The 18,944-nt window shown below is 43.3% G+C and overlaps 1 protein-coding gene across 3 annotated transcripts in view; it reads left to right on the top strand.

The window, feature by feature from the left end:
• Nucleotides 1-18,944, top strand: part of LOC139277198 (protein NDRG1-like) — a 112,411-nt gene that overhangs the window by 54,691 nt on the left and 38,776 nt on the right. For 2 of the 3 annotated variants that reach the window (XM_070895344.1, XM_070895351.1), the window contains exons 3-5: nt 437-472; nt 15,122-15,227; nt 18,594-18,714. In XM_070895344.1, the coding sequence (XP_070751445.1) occupies nt 437-472; nt 15,122-15,227; nt 18,594-18,714 (263 nt within the window). The remainder of the gene's footprint in view (nt 1-436; nt 473-15,121; nt 15,228-18,593; nt 18,715-18,944) is intronic. The other variant, XM_070895360.1, reaches the window with a different exon arrangement.

Genomic DNA, 18,944 nt, shown 5'->3' with positions numbered 1-18,944 from the left:
CCCCCCCCCCTTTTTACCCTGTCAAATGTCTATCCCGCCTGTGACAGGGTCTGTGGCTTTCGCATTGGACTGTTCAGCCACCAAAGGACTCACTTTTTAGGAGTGGAAGCAAGTCTTCCTCAATTCCGAGGGACTGCCTATGATGATGATGCTGAAATGTAAATGTGGTCAAAATACCGCGATTCAGCAAGTGCAAAGTTATTAAAGTAATGGAGAATGGAATCATCAGCAGAAGTTATTGATGTGAAGAATGGGAGAAAACAGAGCCCTGGAAAACCTTTTTTTATAGAAAATCAGTCCGATGCAGAACCATTAATTACAGCTCCGACTAGAAGTCAAATCCAGGACCATTGGATCTAATAGCCCACTTACATATTATATCAAGGAGCTCAGTTACTTGTCTCTTACGAATTCTACCTTTTTTATTTTACAACAGGCAAATGCGAGAAGCTTCCAAGGACTTGATGATAAGGTAATTTTTCAGTTTTAAATCTGTATTGAATCTTAAATCAAAAGCCAATAATAACTCTAAAATTTGCTTACTATTCTGTAGCGGGTATGTGATTTTTGTTTTGGAAAAAATAAATCAGAAAAGTGTTGAACATGACTGTAGGACAGCTATTACAGAAGCTATGGTTTACCTTTCTTTCCCCACCTTTGTTTTGATCTGGTTCCAAGGGCCTTGGCTTCTATTCAGTACTTTGTCTAAGTGGCTATTCTTCATGTGAGCCCACATTGAGTATCAGCAGGATATTTCACCACTGAAGGCTTTGCATTCAAATCCTACCCTCACATAGAAACATAGAAACATAGAAAATAGGTGCAGGAGTAGGGCATTCGGCCCTTCTAGCCCGCACCGCCATTCAATGAGTTCATGGCTGAACATTCAACTTCAGTACCCCATTCCTGCTTTCTCGCCATACCCCTTGATCCCCCTAGCAGTAAGGACCTCATCTAACTCCTTTTTGAATATATTTAGTGAATTGGCCTCAACAAGAAGGGTTCACTGGATGGAGCTCGAGACTGGAAACGCTGTATGATTTACTCCCTGCCCCCCCACCCCATAAATTCTTGCTGACATAGGTGCCCATATTTCTTGGCCACTGAGTAGATTGAAGCATTGCCGTTGATAGAATCATGCAGCACAGAAGGAGGTTATTCGACCCTTTGTGCCTGTGTTGGCTCTTTGAAAGAGCTATCCAAGTTAGTCTCACCCTAGCTTTTTCCACATAATTCTGTAAATTAGTCTGGCTCATACAAGACATTGGAGCAGTTCTATAGAAACATAGAAAATAGGTGCAGGAGTAGGCCATTCGGCCCTTTGAGCCTGCACCACCATTCAATATGATCATGGCTGATCATGCAACTTCACTACCCCATTCCTGCTTTCGCTCCATACCCCTTGATCCCTTTAGCTGTAAGGGCCACATCTAACTCCCTTTTTGAATATATCTAACAAACTGGCCTCAACAACTTTCTGTGGTAGAGAATTCCACAGGTTCACCACTCTCTGGGTGAAGAAGTTTCTCCTCATCTCGGTCTTAAATGGCTTACCCCTTATCCTTAGACTGTGACCCCTGGTTCTGGACTTCCCCAACATCGGGAACATTCTTCCTGCATCTAACCTGTCCAATCCCGTCAGAATTTTATGTTTCTAAGAGATTCCCTCTCATTCTTCTAAATTCCAGTGAATATAAGCCTAACCGATCCAGTCTTTCTTCATATGTCAGTCCTGCCATCCTGGGAATCAGTCTGGTGAACCTTCGCTGCACTCCCTCAATAGCAAGAATGTCCTTCCTCAGATTAGGAGACCAAAACTGTACACAATATTCAAGGTGTGGCCTCAACAAGGCCCTGTACAACTGCAGTAAGACCTCCCTGCTCCTATACTCAATTCCTCTCGCTATGACGGCCAACATGCCATTTGCCGCCTTCGCCACCTGCTGTACCTGCATGCCAGCTTTCAATGACTGATGTACCATGACACCCAGGTCTCGTTGCACCTCCCCTTTTCCTAATCTGTCACCATTCAGATAATATTCTGCCTTCCTGTTTTTGCCACCAGAGTAGATAACCTCACATTTATCTACATTTATACTTCATTTGCCATGCATTTGCCCACTCACCTAACCTGTCCAAGTCATCCTGCAGCCTCTTAGTGTCCTCCTCATGGCTCACACTGCCACCCAGCTTAGTGTCATCTGCAAACTTGGAGATATTACATTCAATTCCTTCGTCCAAATCATTAATGTATATTGTAAATAGCTGGGGCCCCGGCACTGAACCTTGCGGTACCCCACTAGTCACTGCCTACCATTCTGAAAAGGACCCGTTTATTCCTACTCTTTGCTTCCTGTCTGCCAACCAGTTCTCTCTCCACATCAATACATTACCCCCAATACCATGTGCTTTAATTTTGCACACTAATCTCTTGTGTGGGACCTTGTTAAAAGCCTTTTGAAAGTCCAAATACACCACATCCACTGGTTCTCCCTTGTCCACTCTACTAGTTACATCCTCAAAACATTCTAGAAGATTTGTCAAGCATGATTTCCCTTTCATAAATCCTTGCTGACTTGGACCGATCCTGTCACTGCTTTCCATCTTGAATAATTGATTCCAACATTTTCCCGACTACCGATGTTAGGCTAACCGGTCTATAATTCCCTGTTTTCTCTCTCCCTCCTTTTTTTAAAAAGTGAGGTTCCATTAGCTACCCTCCAATTCATAGGAACTGATCCAGAGAATATAGAATGTTGGAAAATGACCACCAATTCATCCACCATTTCTAGGGCCACTTCCTTAAGTACTCTGAGATGCAGATTATCAGGCCCTAGGGATTTATCGGCCTTCAATCCCATCAATTTCCCTAACACAATTTCCTGACTAATAAGGATTTCCTTCAGTTCCTCCTTCTCGCTAGACCCTCGGTCCCCTAGTATTTCCGGAAGGTTATTTGTGTCTTCCTTAGTGAAAACATAACCAAAGTGTTTGTTCAATTGGTCTGCCATTTCTTTGTTCCCCATTATAAATGCACCTGATTCTGACTGCAAGGGACCTACACTTGTCTTCACCAATCTTTTTCTCTTCACATATCTATAGAAGCTTTTGCAGTCAGTTTTTATGTTCCCTGCAAGCTTACTCTCATACTCTATTTTCCCCCTCCTAATTAAACCCTTTGTTCTCTGCTGAATTCTAAATTTCTCCCAGTCCTCAGGTTTGCTGCTTTTTCTGGCAAATTTATATGCCTCTTCCTTGGATTTAACACTATCCCTAATTTCCCTTGTTAGCCATGGTTGAGCCATCTTCCCCGTTTTATTTTTACACCAGACAAGGATGTACAATTGTTGAAGTTCATCCATGTGATCTTTAAATGTCTGCCATGGCGATGGCACCCCATGTACAGGACAAGAAATTAAGGAATGTTTTGATGTTTAACTAAATATGCATGTGCAGTTCAAGTGGATCATATGAAGAGCAGGGGAGTTGCCCCTGGTGTCCTGGCCACTGAAACCGATTGTCTGGTCATTATCACTGTTGTGTGTGGGAGCTTGCTGTGCACAAATTGGCTGCTGCGTTTCCTACATTACTACAGTTGCTCGACGTCAAAGTACTTCAGTGGCTGTAAAGTGCTTTGGGACATCCTGAGATCACAAAACGCCCTATATAAATGCAAGTCTACTTCTATTTCTCTCTCTTTCTCTCTCTCTGTCTCCTTCGCTGGTGGGCAGAAACTGATCTGCAACATAAACAATTGAGGTTCAGCTCTGGACTCAGCAGTGAAGATCTGCTGGTCATGAGCTTAGCTGGTAGACTGTAACAGCTGCAGAAGGAGTGTTTGCATCATACTCTTCCCACAATTGCATTTCAATACTGCACTGGTCTTGATTTGCGAATGAGTGCCTCTACACCAATCCTGAAAATTCGCCAAATTTATCTTGCCTCATAAGCTGATCTACTATTACAAAAGCATGTATTGGATAGCCCTGGATATTTCCATCTGACCACATTGCCTTAGGGCTCAATGTTACAGCAGAGTTCTAATGTAGGCCTTTAGGGAAGAGTGATATGATAGAATGTTATATTCAATTTGAAAGTGATTTAATTAAATCTGAAACTAGGGTCTTAAATCTAAAACTAAGGTCTTAACTCTAAACAAAGCAAACAACGTAGGTATGAGGTAGATTGGGAAACTACATTAAAAGTTGTGACGGTAGACAAGCAATGGCTAGCATTTAAAGAATTAAAACATAATTTACAACTAATATACATTCCTTTTAAGGCACAAACTCCACAGGAAAAATGGTCCAACCATGGTTAACGAGAAGGTAAAAATAGTATTAGATCAAAAGAAGTGGCTTGTAATATTGCCAAAAAGAATAGTAAGCCTGAGGATTGGGAGTATTTTAGAATTCAGAAAAGGAGGACCAAGAAATGGATGAAGAAAGGGAAAATAGAATACGAGAGTAAACTAGCGAGACACAAACAGACTATAAAAACTTCTATAGGTATGTAAAAAAGAAAAGATTAGCAAAAGTAAATGTGGTTCCCTTTCAGGATAAAACAGTAGAAATTATAATGGGGAATAAGAAAATGGCAGAGTAATTAAACACATATTTTGTGCCTGTCTTCACAGAAGAAGACGCAAAAAAACTTGCCGGAAATGGTGGAGAACCAAGGGTCTAGTGATAATGAGGAACTGAAAGAAATTAGCAATAGTTTTTTAAAAATGGTACTGGAGAAATGAATGGGACTGAAAGCCGATAAATCCCCTAAACCTGATGGCCTACATCTTAGGGTTTTGAAAGAGGTGGCTATAGAAAATGTGGGCGCATTGGTTGTCATCTTCTAAAATTCCATTGGTTTTAGAACGGTTCCTGCAGATTGGAAGGTAGCAAATGTAACCCCACTATTTAAGAAAGGATGAAGAGATAACATGGGGATCTACAGACCAGTTAGCCTGACGTCAATAGTAGGGGAAATGCTGGAATCTTATTATTAAAGACGTGGTAACAGGGCACTTCGAAAATAATAAGATTGGGCAGAGTAAACACGGATTTATGAAAGGGAAATCATGTTTGACAAATCTTAGTTTTTTAAGGCTGTAACTATCGGAATAGATAAGGGGGATGTGGTGTATTTGGATTTTCAGAAGGCATTCGATAAGGTGCCACACATGGTACATGGTTATTAAACAAAATTAGGGCTCATGGGATTAGGGGTAATAAACTAGCATGGATTGGTTAATGGACAGAAAACAGAGTAGGAATAAAGGGGTCATTTTTGGGTTGGCAGGCTGTAACTAGTGGGGTATCGCAAGGATTGGTGCTTGGGCCTCAGCTATCCACAATATATATCAATGATTTGGATGGGGGTCACCAAATGTAATGTATCCAAGTTTGCTGATGAAACAAAGCTAGGTGGGAATGTAAGTTGTGAGGAGGATGTAAAGAGGTTTGAAGATGATATAGACATGCTAAGTGAGTGGACAAGAACATGGCAAATGGAATAAAATGTGACGTTATCCCCGTTGGTAGGAAAAATAGAAAAGCAGAGTACTTTTTTAAATGGTGAGAGATTGGGAAATGTTGGTGTTCAGAGGGACCTGGGTGTTCTTGTACACAAATCACTCAAAGTTAACATGCAGGTACAGCAAGCAATTAAGAAAGCAAATGGTATGTTGGCCTTTATTACAAGAGGATTTGAGTATAAGAGTAAAGATGTCTTACTGCAATTATATATGGCCTTGGTGAGACCACACCTGGAGTATTGTGTACAGTTTTGGTCTCCTTACCTAAGGAAGGATATACTTGCCATAGAGGAGTACAACAAAGGTTCACCAGACTGATTCCTGGGATGGGGGATTGTCTGATGAGGAGAGATTGAGTAGACTAGGCCTATATTCTCCAGAGTTTAGAAGAATGAGAAATGATCTAATTGAAACATACAAAATTCTTACAAGGTTTGGCAGGGAGGATGTTTCGCCTAGCTGGGGAGTCTAGAAGGGGTCACAATCTCAGAATAAGGGGTTTATCCATTTCCTCCCCTGGTGCTGACTTTTGAATCTAACGAAACCCAGTTTCTTTAATTTATATTCATAGCTCAGTCTTCAGATGTTGGCCATCAACCTTATGGCCCTTATCAACCAAGTCCAGGACTTGAATATTTCTCTTGTGTCTTGGTGATCAAAACTGAAGCCTATCGTCGAGGTGTCATCTAACTAGAACATCATGAAGTTATACAAACAACCTGCTCATCCTCGGACATGTACTCTACTAATTGTGGCACTAGTTTAGCATTCTTTGCTTTAATTGCTGCTCTACTGTGCTTTGACATGCCAATCTACTAACCTCCAGATTTCTCTTGACCTCGCCTATACGTATTTCTGCATTACTTGTATGCAACATTTTTCCCACATGTACCTTTTTTTGTATCTGCATTAAATTTTAGTTGCACTCTGCTCATTTACAGATTTCTACCGAACTCCTCTAGGTCCCGATGATTATTTTTGCCTGAATGCACCTTTTCTAGTTTGGTTGGCAATGAGTCCAGGTTGTTGATGTAAATTTAGAAATGGTTAAGGCCCCAGCATCAAGCCTTTGGGTGTTTCATTGAGTACTTCCAACCTCACTCAAGCACCTGCTGCTTTTTTTTTTCAGTCAATTACTTGTCTGTTTCCACATTTTTGCCTTAAGTTCCCACCCACTGTTTGAATTAGCCAGCAGCCTTTTGTGAGGAACATTTTTCTTCTGGCAGTCTAAGGACAAAAGAGTCATAAAGTTAATACAGGTACGACCTCTCAAATCTGAAGTTCCAGAATGTTCCGAAATCGCGTAGATCGTTGGAGGGGTGGTCCGAAATCCGGACTATTTTTTTCACAACCGTAAATAATCATGCACAGACACACCCACCAAAAAAAAAATCAACACTTAACTATCGAATCGCTGCAAAATAATTAAAAAATAAAAACTTTAACTTAATCTTTTTTGCATGTCTTCATACCTACCGCTGTCCCAAGGGCCGCAACGCAGGTCTTTCCCAGGTTTTTTTTTTATAGGCAGTCCCTCGAAATTGGGGAAGACTTGCTTCCACTCTAAAAGTGAGTTCTCAGGTGGCTGTACAGTCCACTCAGGAATTAGTCTCTACAGGTAGGGCAGACAGCGGTTGAAGGAAAGGGTGGGTGGGGAGCTTGGTTTGCTGCATACTCCTTCCGCTATCTGCCCTTGATTTCTACATGCTCTCGGCGACGAGACTCTAGGTGCTCAGCGCCCTCCTGGATGCTCTTCCTCCATTTTGGGCGGTCTTGGACCAGGGATTCCCAGGTGCCGGTGGATGTTGCACTTTATCAACTAGGCTTTGGGGGTGTCCTTGAAGCGTTTCCTCTGCCTACCTGGGGCTCGCTTGCCATGTAGTAGTTCTGAGTAGAGCACTTGCTTAGGGAGTCTCGTGTCAGGCATGCAAATAATGTGGCCTGCCCAACGGAGCTAGTCGAGTGTGGTCAGTGCTTCAATGCTGGGGATGTTGGCCTGAGCGATAACACTGACGTTGGTGTGTCCAGTGGATTTGCAGGACCTTGCAGAGACAGCACTGGTGGTACTTCTCCAGCGCTTTGAGGTGTCTGCTGTATATAGTCTACGCCTCTGCGCCATATAGGAGAGCAGGTATCACTACTGCCCTGTAAACCATAAGCTTGGTGCCAGATTTGAGGTCTTCAAAACACTCTCTTCCTCAGGCGCTGGCACACTGGAGGCGGTGTTGGACCTAGTCATCGATGTCTGCCTTTGCTGATAGTAGACTCCCGAGGTATGGAAAATAGTCCACGTTGTCCAAGGCCAAGCCATGGATTTTGATGACCGGGGGGCAGTGCTGTGTGGCAGGGTCAGGTTGGTGGAGGACCTTTGTCTTACGGATGTTTAGTGTAAGGCCCATGCTTTCGTACGCTTCGGTGAAGGTGTTGACTATCGGCCTCTGAGTGTGTGCAGACACAAGCGTCGTCTGCGTACTGTAATTCGATGACCGGATGGGACCTTGGATTTATCCTCGAGGCGACGTAGTTTGAACAGGTTCCCATTGGTTCCACAGTTTAGTTCCTTTCCAGCGCAGTGCTTGTCGATAGTGAGGTGGAGCATTGCAGCAAGGAAGATCGAGAAGAGCATTGGTGCGATGACGCAGCCCAGGTTGACCCCGGTCCGGATGCACCAACGCTCTTCTCGATCTTTCTTGATTTTTTTTCTTACTAACTACGGGTCATCATTGAGCCAATTAGGTTTCCGGATTTGGGGCGTCTGATTTTGTTTCCGAAATCTGGAAATTACCAAACCTGTGCCCAGGCGTTTTCGGATTCGGGTTGTCGGAAATATGTTCCAATATCCGGAACGGCCTCTGTCCTGAGGTTTCTAGATTTGGGAGGTCGTACTTCTATCTAATATTAGATATCTAAGTTAAGGAAGAAGTGACGTGTTGGGGGAAAAGAGATTTTCAGGTAACCTAATGCCTCCAGATTTATGAAGGGGTTTGATGAAATTGATCAAGACACATTTTTCACATGAAGGTAGCTGCGCTGGATATTAGCCATATTGTAAGATGGGAACATTATAGAGCAGAAGAGATTTCCTCTACCCTCCAGGGGACGGAGATAAACAGCTAAGAGTCCCACCATATATTTGTTGCTTCCTTATAGACTTGAAGTTCGCAAGAAAAAAAATGTGGTTTTGGTCTCCTAATCTGAGGAAGGACATTCTTGCTATTAAGGGAGTGTAGCGAAGGTTCACCAGACTGATTCCTGGGATGGCAGGACTGACATATGAAGAAAGACTGGATCGACTAGGCTTATATTCACTGGAATTTAGAAGAATGAGAGGGGATTTCATAGAAACATATAAAATTCTGACGGGATTGGACAGGTTAGATGCAGGAAGAATGTTCCCGATGTTGGGCAAGTCCAGAACCAGGGGACACAGTCTAAGGATAAGGGGAAAGCCATTTAGGAACGAGATGAGGAGAAACTTCTTCACCCAGAGAGTGGTGAACCTGTGGAATTCTCTACCACAGAAAGTTGTTGAGGCCAGATGGTTAGATATATTCAAAAAGGGAGTTAGATGTGGCCCTTACGGCTAAAGGGATCAAGGGGTATGGAGCGAAAGCAGGAATGAGGTACTGAAGTTACATGATCAGCCATGCTCATATTGAATGGTGGTGCAGGCTCAAAGGGCCGAATGGCCTACTCCTGCACCTAATTTCTATGTTTCTTTTTGCAGCCTCATTGCTGATCCAGCACTGCTCTTGATAACCTATAGTCAACAAGCACTTAATTTGTATCTGTTTAAACTCTGGGAAACTGAAGAAGTAACTCATCTTACAAACAATTTTCTGGACTGTTTGTGACTGGACAGACTTATTTCTGTCTATTGCTGGTGTTAACTGCAATCCAGTTAGTTTTCCATTAATGTCCCACTGGGAAGTCTATACCTACAAGTTTGGCTCTAATATATAATACTTGAATCTTGACAGGATTTCAGAAACCGATAGGGGCAGAGAATGACACTCGATGATCTTTGGATTACTACTTTTGGGACACTTTCCTCCCCCCAGGATAGTACTTGATACTGATCAGTATAGTGAACAGCCTGACTGACACAGAGCTGACGTTTGTGTAAATGACCACCATATGTTTACAGTCCTTTGTATATCCACAACACGTAAACTACAATTCATTAAAGAGATTAAGTGTTGTAAGCTGTTTTCTTGGGGTGGGGGGAGGGATAGGAGCAGGGATGCAAAACCTGCAGATCCTTAATCGATGCAGACAGTCAGCACTGAGTTAAGTACTTGTATGATTATAATATGTTCTTTATGGGAAGCTTAAGCTGCACATTTTATGTTCAGCAGTAAACAACAACTACTTCTATTCATATCATGCCTTTTTTATTTGTGCACCTGACAGATTGCAAAGAATGAACAAACGCTAAACCTGTAAGAGGTGATCATAGTCTGTCCAGAGAAAAATAGGTTTTTAAGGAGGCTTTTAAAGGTGGAGAAAGAAAGGAGATGGGGCAGTTGTGCAGGGCTGAGGGAGCTGAAGGCTCTATCACAGATGGTGGGGGAAGGCCTGAGGCAGAATAACGAAGGGTGTGGGAGGGGATTAAACAGCTGAAGGAGACTGCGGAAGTCATTATAGGCAGTCCCTTAGAATCGAGGAAGACTTGCTTCCACTCTAAAAATGAGTCCTTCGGCAACTGAACAGTCCAATATGAAAACAACAGTCCCTGCCACAGGTGGGATAGATATGTAACATAGAAACATAGAAAATAGGTGCAGGAGTAGGCCATTTGGCCCTTCGAGCCTGCACCACCATTCAATAAGATCATGGCTGATTATTCCCTCAGTACCCCTTTCCTGCTTTCTCTCCATACCCCTTGATCCCCCTAGCCGTAAGGGCCATATCTAACTCCCTTTTGAATATATCCAACGCCATGGAAGAAGACAAAAAAAATGTTTTGGGTTGGGGATGGCGTAGGCTAGTGAGGAGGTGGATGATAGGACTGAGCATAGAACAAGATTTGGACGAGTTAGTTTGTACAGGGGTGAGAGGCTGAAAATCCTCCCCACATTGACAAAAACCGAAATCGACCCAATTTGGATTCTCGTTTCCTCTAATCTCAAATTAAAGGCATTGTGCTGCAAGATTTTGTATGTATACTAACAGCCAACTGCATTTACATAAAATGCTGGAAATCTCAATGCGTCAGGCAGCATCTGTGGAGAGAAAGCAGAGTTAATGTTTTGGGTCGATGACCCTTTGTCAGAACCTCGTCAGGTCATCGACCAGAAACATTAACTCTTCTTTCTCTCCACAGATGCTGCCTGACCTAGAACATAAGAACATAAGAATTAGGAACAGGAGTAGGCCATCTAGCCCCTTGAGCATGCTCCGTCATTCAATAAGATCATGGCTGATCTGGCCGTGGACTCAGCTCCACTTACCCGCCCGCTCCCCATAACCCATAATTCCCTTATTGGTTAAAAATCTATCTATCTGTGATTTGAATACATTTAATGAGCTAGCCTCAACTGCTTCCTTGGGCAGGGAATTCCACAGATTCACAACTCTCTGGGAGAAGAAATTCCTTCTCAACTCAGTTTTAAATTAGCTCCCCCGTATTTTGAGGCTGTGCCCCCTAGTTCTAGTCTCCCCGACCAGTGGAAACAACCTCTCTGCCACTATCTTGTCTATCCCTTTCAGTATTTTAAATGTTTCTATAAGATCACCCCTCATCCTTCTGAACTACAGTGAGTAAAGACCCAGTTTGCTCAATCTATCATCATAAGGTAACCCTCTCATCTCCGGAATCAGCCAAGTGAATCGTCTCTGTACCCCCTCCAAAGCTAGTGTATCCTTCCTTAAGTAAGGTGACCAAAACTGCACGCAGTACTCAAGGTGTGGCCTCACTAATACCCTATACAGTTGCAGCAGGACCTCCCTGCTTTTGTACTCCATCCCTCTCGCAATGAAGGCCAACATTCCATTCGCCTTCCTGATTACCTGCTGCACCTGCAAACTAACCTTTTGGGAGTGGCACGGTTTAATGTTTTATGTTTTTGCAGGTAGACTCTAAAAGAGTTTCATGCACAAGGACCCCCAGGTCCCTCTGCACCGCAGCATGTTGTAATTTCTCCCCATTCAAATAATATTCCCTTTTACTTTTTTTTTTCTAAGGTGGATGACCTCACATTTTCCGACATTGTATTCCATCTGCCAAACCTTAGCCCATTCGCTTAACCTATCTAAATCTCTTTGCAGCCTCTCTGTGTCCTCTACACAACCTGCTTTCCCACTAATCTTTGTGTCATCTGCAAATTTTGTTACACTACACTCTGTCCCCTCTTCCAGGTCATCTATGTATATTGTAAACAGTTGTGGTCCCAGCACCGATCCCTGTGGCACACCACTAACCATCGATTTCCAACCCAAAAAGGACCCATTTATCCCGACTCTCTGCTTTCTGTTAGCCAGCCAATTCTCGATCCATGCTAATACATTTCCTCTGACTCCGCGTACCTTTATCTTCTGCAGTAACCTTTTGTGTAGCACCTTATCGAATGTGTTTTGGAAATCTAAATACACCACATCCATCGGTACACCTCTATCCACCATGCTCGTTATATCCTCAAAGAATTCCAGTAAATTAGTTAAACATGATTTCCCCTTCATGAATCCATGTTGCGTCTGCTTGATTGCACTATTCCTATCTAGATGTCCCGCTATTTCTTCCTTAATGATAGCTTCAAGCATTTTCCCCACTACAGATGTTAAACTAACCGGCCCTTAGTTACCTGCCTTTTGTCTGCCCCCTTTTTTAAACAGAGGCGTTACATTAGCTGCTTTCCAATCCGCTGGTACCTCCCCAGAGTCCAGAGAATTTTGGTAGATTATTACGAATGCATCTGCTATAACTTCCGCCATCTCTTTTAATACCCTGGGATGCATTTCATCCGGGCCAGGGGACTTGTCTACATTGAGTCCCATTAGCCTATCCAGCACTACCCCCCTAGTGATGGTGATTATCTCAAGGTCCTCCCTTCCCACATTCCCGTGACCAGCAATTTTTGGCATGCTTTTTGTGTCTTCCACTGTGAAGACCAAAGCAAAATAATTGTTTAAGGTCTTAGCCATTTCCACATTTCCCATTATTAAATCCCCGTTCTCATCTTCTAAGGGACCAACATTTACTTTACTTCTAAGGGACCAACCTGCTGAGATTTCCCCAGATTCCAGCATCCGCAGTATTTTACTTTTGTTTCAACTGCATTTGTTGGGCTAGAAGAAAGGTGTTAATCATTTCGAAAGTCTTGTACTTGTGTCCCCTCATTTCCCAAACTTCTCAGGGCCAAAATTCAGGGTCCAGATATTTTGCGGCGGAATCAAGTGGCCGACGTATTGCAGTCTCCAATGGCCGCCCCGACCCAAATTCAGGACGGGGATTTTGTGGCCTGTCCCCACTTCCACCCTGCTGCTGATGACTGCCGCAAGCGCATCAAAACGTGCACCGCCGCGCTCCCTCTACTGCAGAAGACTCCGACCCATATTTAGGGAAAAAAATCATTGCCACCCTCCCTGGTGGACCCAGTGGGCGAAGATTAAAAAAAAGTGCCCAAGTCTCTCCCCTTTAACAGAGGGGAGAGAGCGTGGTGACATCGTCACCTCTCCGCCACTGACAGCGGCGGAGTCTCGATTCCACCCCTCAGCCTGATTTACCGCCGCACTTCCGCCCCACACTATGACCAACTTCCGGTACAACGTTAAAAAAATTAAGTTCCAAAAACCGATCAGGAGGCCGCTTCAACGCTCCCGGCGGAAAAAACTCAAAAAAAGGGTAGGTGCGCTAGCCTTCTGGCGGCCCTGAATTTCAGCCTCCTCTAATTTAAATATTTTGTTCACATGGACACACTTTTTAGTTCCTTCATCATTTAAAATATTTCAACCAAGTTTCCCTGAAGTCTGTGCTCTCTAGTAAAGTGACCCAGCTCTCTGAGCCTAACATGATTGCTAAAGGTTTTTAGATTAGGTGTTAATCTCGTGGCTCTCCCCTGAATCTTTTCTCTGGCCTCTATCTCCCACCATGTGAGGAGACCAGAACTGGGCATAGTATTCGAGATGGGACCTAACCAAAGCCTTGTACAGAGACAGTATGGTGTTCTTTATTTTGTATTCTATTGCCTTAGCTATACTAATTTGCGTTCCCTAAGTCAATTTGCACTAATCGTGGATCTTAGTCTCTTGCACTGACACTCGGGTCTCTTTACCTTTCAATACACAGGCAACACTCGATTATCCGGGTCCCTTGGGGATTGGGCTATGCCGGGTAAACGATTTCTCCGTTAGAGCGAGTTGACATTCTAAAGTTAAAACTTCAATGAATAAATACTGTGCAATCAGCTACAAACAGTAACAAGGTAGTTAAGCATGGACACTACCAGCATGTATGCAGGTGGCCTCGAGGAGGAGATTGTCTCACTCCGGGGTTCCGGAACGTGCTGCCTTCCCGGGCCGAAAGGACTCCGAACGCATCGGCCCGATGCCTTCCCAGGCCGAGAGGACTCCGAACGCACCGGCCCAATGCCTTTCCAGGCCGAAAGGACTCCGAACGCACCGGCCCCATGCCTTCCCAGGCCGAAAGGACTCCGAACGCACCAGCCCCAGGCCGAAAGGACTCCGAACACACCGGCCCAATGCCTGCCCAGGCCGAAAGGACTCCGAACGCACCGGCCCCATGCCTTCCCAGGCCGAAAGGACTCCGAACGCACCGGCCCCATGCCTTCCCAGGCCGAAAGGACTCCGAACGCACCGGCCCGATGCCTTTCCAGGCCGAAAGGACTCCGAACGCACCGGCCCGATGCCTTCCCAGGCTGAAAGGACTCCAAACGCACCGGCCCCAGGCCGAAAGGACTCCGAACGCACCGGCCCCATGCCTTCCCAGGCCGAAAGGACTCCGAACGCACCGGCCCGATGCCTTCCCAGGCTGAAAGGACTCCAAACGCACTGGCCCCAGGCCGAAAGGACTCCGAGCGCACCGGTCTGATGCCTTCCTGGGCCGAAAGGACTCCGATGTCAGCGGCGGCCGCGTGAGACAGCGGCTGCAGCAGTGCGCACACACGGAATTTTAAGTGCCGTTACAGAGGTTTCCCGTTGCATCCATTTGCGGATAATCGAGAGTTGCCTATATGTTAATTCAGAGAATAAGACTGGAATTTTACCTTGCACTATCATCCCTTTTGTCTCTTAATCTCTCCTGTTTTCCACCCTATTACAGACCTTTCCTTTTTGTTCTTTCCTCCCCTTTCCTTGCTTAAAAACCTCTCGCATTAACTTTTTCCAGTTGTGACGAAGGGTCATCGACCTGAAACAGTAACTCTGTTTCTCACTCCACAGATGCTGCCTGACCTGCTGAGTATTTCCAGCATTTTCTGTTTTTATTTCAGACTCTAGCATCTGCGGTATTTTGCTCTTGTCTACATTTCAATCTATCTTAACAATTTGATTTTGTTTTGCCATTGCACATATAATTTATGGACACTGGAAAAGCATGTGATGAATGACTGCTAATGCTGATCTCTTCCACAGGAGCATGATATTGAAACTCCATTTGGTGTTGTTCGCATAGCAGTGCGTGGGACGCCTAAAGGAAGTCAGCCAGTCATACTCACGTTTCATGACATTGGGATGAATCGTAAGTAGTAGTGTAACAATTCCTACACAATCTCAATATATTGATTGCAATGTCAAATCTTGAGCATCTTCTGCATGCTGCTAGCAGTTATTTCTCGAATAAGATAGACCAGATTTTGAGGGGAAGACCCATTAAAGATCTCTTTCGCCACCTTTGGTCTGCATGCTATTTATGGGCAAGAGGTTGGGAACAGTCCCCAGCATTCAGTGAGAGGAGGGATTCCAGAGCAGTCTGGGAGGGCTGGGAATTTGTGTCACATCAGCATCAAGGAGGGCTGGGGAATACTTTGCAATATGTGATCGGGGTGGCGGCGGGGTGGGGAAGTTAAGAGGAGATGGCTGGGTTAAAATTGTAACTTTTGAATGGGATGGGGCATTTGGATTTGGAGCATTCATTTAGCCTAATATAATCTAATTCTAATCCTCTAGACTTTGATATCTGGTAGTGTTGGTGGTTTCTAATGCAGCTTGTGTATATTAATAGGAGAACTCAGTGACCGATTCCTGGCCAGGTTACTGTAACAGTTAGATGGAAATGGGTCACAAATACCAGCTCAATCTAATACCATTTAGTAGTAATCTAATCTGGGATTAATCTAGTCCTTTATAATCTTATAACTGTCTAGCCAGATGCTTTTTAAATGTACTACTTGTGCCTTTTCAAACAAGCTGATTTGAGTACTGTAGACCTGTTGAGTTTATTTTAATTTGATTACATCTCTGAAATGCTGTGTGATGTTTTTCTATTTTAAAGGTTTAAGTGCAAGTTGTGATGCCTTTGGATTTGCTCCACTTTTGATTCTCCGCTACCTTTCATTTTTTAATGTATTTTATTGCGCACACTTTAATTTGTGCTCAGTCCAGACTAAATGGGCCAATTGCTTTTCTAGCTTGGCTACTTCCTATTCCTGTGTTCTTTTGGGGATATAAATTGTGTCGCTGCTTGCCTCTCATTTACCCTTCCTCCGACAATTTTCAACCATTTAAAATTCACACTTGGCTTTGCCTGAGCGCTACTACTTCATTTATCTGAACATTATCTCTCCCTCCAACCTTGGGCTTTGAGCTTTAGACCGTACATTGATTTTTTTAAATATAAACCTTCATGAACTGAAATAGATTCCCTTTTGAATGTATAGTTTTTTTAAAAATCTACTTTACCATGCAGTGATGCTATTAGTTAATGTATAACCTGGAGAAACTGGGCTTGTTCTCCTTGGAGCCAAGAAGGTTAAGGGAAGATTTGTTAGAGGTGTTCAAAATCACAAATGGTTTTTATAGAGTAAATAAGCTGAAACTGTTTCCAGTGGCAGAAGGGTCAGTAACCAGAGGGCACAGATTTAAGGTAATTGACAAAAGAACCAGAGAACATAAGAACTAGGAGCAGAAGTAGGCCATTCGGCCTATCGAGCGTGTTCCGCCATTCAACATGAGGGGGAAAAAAATGATGCAGCGAGTTATCATATGGAATGCCTTGCCTGAAAGCATGATGGAAGCAGAGTTAATAACTAGCAAAAGGGACTTGAATACATACTTGAAGTGGAAACATTTGCAGGGCTATAGGGAAAGAGCAGGGGAGTGGAACAAATTGGACAGCTCTTTCAAAGCACCGGCACGATGGGCCGAATGGCCTCCTTCTGTGATGTATCATTCTAAGAAGGATCCTAATGGAAATTGCTTCCACCATCCTTTCAGGTAGTGTCTTCCAGATCTTAACAACCTTCTGGGTAGGGGTGGGGTAAGATCTCCTAATTTCTCCTCTACTTTTGTCCATCATTTTAAATCTATGACCTCTGGTTACTGACCCACTTGCCAGAGGAAACTGTTTCTCCCTACTTTCTCTATCAAAACCCCTCATAATATTGAACACCTCTCTGCTCCAAGAAAAATCCTAGCTTCTTCAATTTTCCACATGTGAAGTCCCTCAACCCTGGTATTATCCTCGAAACCACCTCTGTACACCTTGACAGCCTTCCTAAAGTGTGGTGCCCAGTGTCTGTACAATATTCCAGCTGATGTCTGACAAGTAATTTGTGAAGGTTTAGCATGACTTCCTTGTTTTTGTATTCAGTGCTCTTATTTGCAAAGCCAAGTATCCCATATACTTTGTTAACCACCTTATCAACTTGCCCTGCCAACTTCAAAGATTTGTGAATCTGCAACCTTTGCTTTCTCTGCTCTTGCACTCTCCTTAAATCAGGCGGAGCAGGGGTGTTGCAGGAAAATGTAGTCTGAGTGATCCTAATTATGGTCATTGCACATCTGAATTTTCCTGTCTTCCTCTTGATCTTCAAATGCATATTTTTTTTACTACATGCATCCATTCTGTGTTAATTTAGAGCTGACCATATTGCCCGTCACCCAGGTTTGTCAAACCATTTTAATCTGCAACAACATTTTCCCATTACCCTCCTTCAAATCTGGGAGGCTGTTTAAAATGCTTCAATACTAACACAGGTTATCATCTGCTCTTATGGTGAGCACGTATGATTCTTTTCCTTCTTGCTTACAAAATAAAATTCTTGTTCTTTATCATCTTTGTAGGTAGTCATCTGATTTTCATGAAAAACAAATAAATTAAAGCTTCCTCAGTTGAACCTTCTAAATTAATTTGGATTTTGCAATAAGATCATATTTATGAGTATTGTAATAGTGTTTATAGCCTGCTGATAACATGAATATGTTCAAATATGCAGTCTTGCCTTGCAGGCTAAGTATTGTATGCAATGCCTTATCCATTTTATGTCAAACCTGTTGGTAGTGGCACACTTTGAACACATAGTTCACACATTTAAAATGCACTTTGATCTTTTAAGCTATGTTGTAACTTGCAGTGAGAATAATTAAGAGCTGTATATAATTAGAAAAGCTATAAGGTGCAGAATAGTTTCAAGAAATAGATTAGGGAAATGTTTTCTGCTTTAAGCATGGCAGTTTCTAAGTTTTAAAACTCCAGCTTTTTTAATTGGTTTGCATATCAAGATAACAATGGCCATTTTTAATCTATTTTGAAGGTCATGGACAGATTGACCTGGATGCCAAGTAAAAAAACTTAATTGAGTTGTGCTTTAAAGGAAAATAAAACTGTTCTTGCATTTATCCTAACTGCAAGCAGCCTTCTTTATTTGTTAAATCCACTTTGATGAGTATACTTGCAGCTGGCGTTGCATTACCTTTGATTTTCCATCCCTTAACTCTAATGGATGTAAAATCATTTGCAGCTTGGTCCTGATATAGACGGCCACCAGATGAGGCTCACTGTTGGTCGTGTGCACTAGTAACATTGGCCCCATCATCTATAAGCAATCTGCGTGTTCACTTAACCATTCGGTACACACTTCTAAAAAGTGTTTTCTCTTTTTTATAGACAAATCCTGTTTTGACTCGCTCTTCAACTCTGAAGACATGCAAGAAGTTACACTTCATTTTGCAGTTTTTCACATTAATGCACCTGGCCAGCAAGACGGAGCTCCAGCTTTTCCACCTGGGTAAGGATTATCATTCCAAACCAGTACCCGAGGCTGGAATTTTACCAGAGCTGTGAGTTTGGAAGTGGGTCAGCTGTCAAAATGGTTGTGATTGACAGCGGGGCGGAAGTCTGCTTTCAGCCTGCCTCCATGTCAGTTTCGAAGTGCCAGGTCTGTCTGCTTCAAACTTGACACCAAGCGGCGGAGAAGCAAATTGAAATTGTTAACCGCATGTTTAAAGGTATTTAAAA

The sequence above is a fragment of the Pristiophorus japonicus genome, chromosome 1 (assembly GCF_044704955.1).
Source record: "Pristiophorus japonicus isolate sPriJap1 chromosome 1, sPriJap1.hap1, whole genome shotgun sequence".
NCBI lineage: Eukaryota > Metazoa > Chordata > Chondrichthyes > Pristiophoridae > Pristiophorus > Pristiophorus japonicus.
Note: the sequence above shows the minus strand (reverse complement) of the source record. Positions and strands in the feature narration are given on the sequence as shown.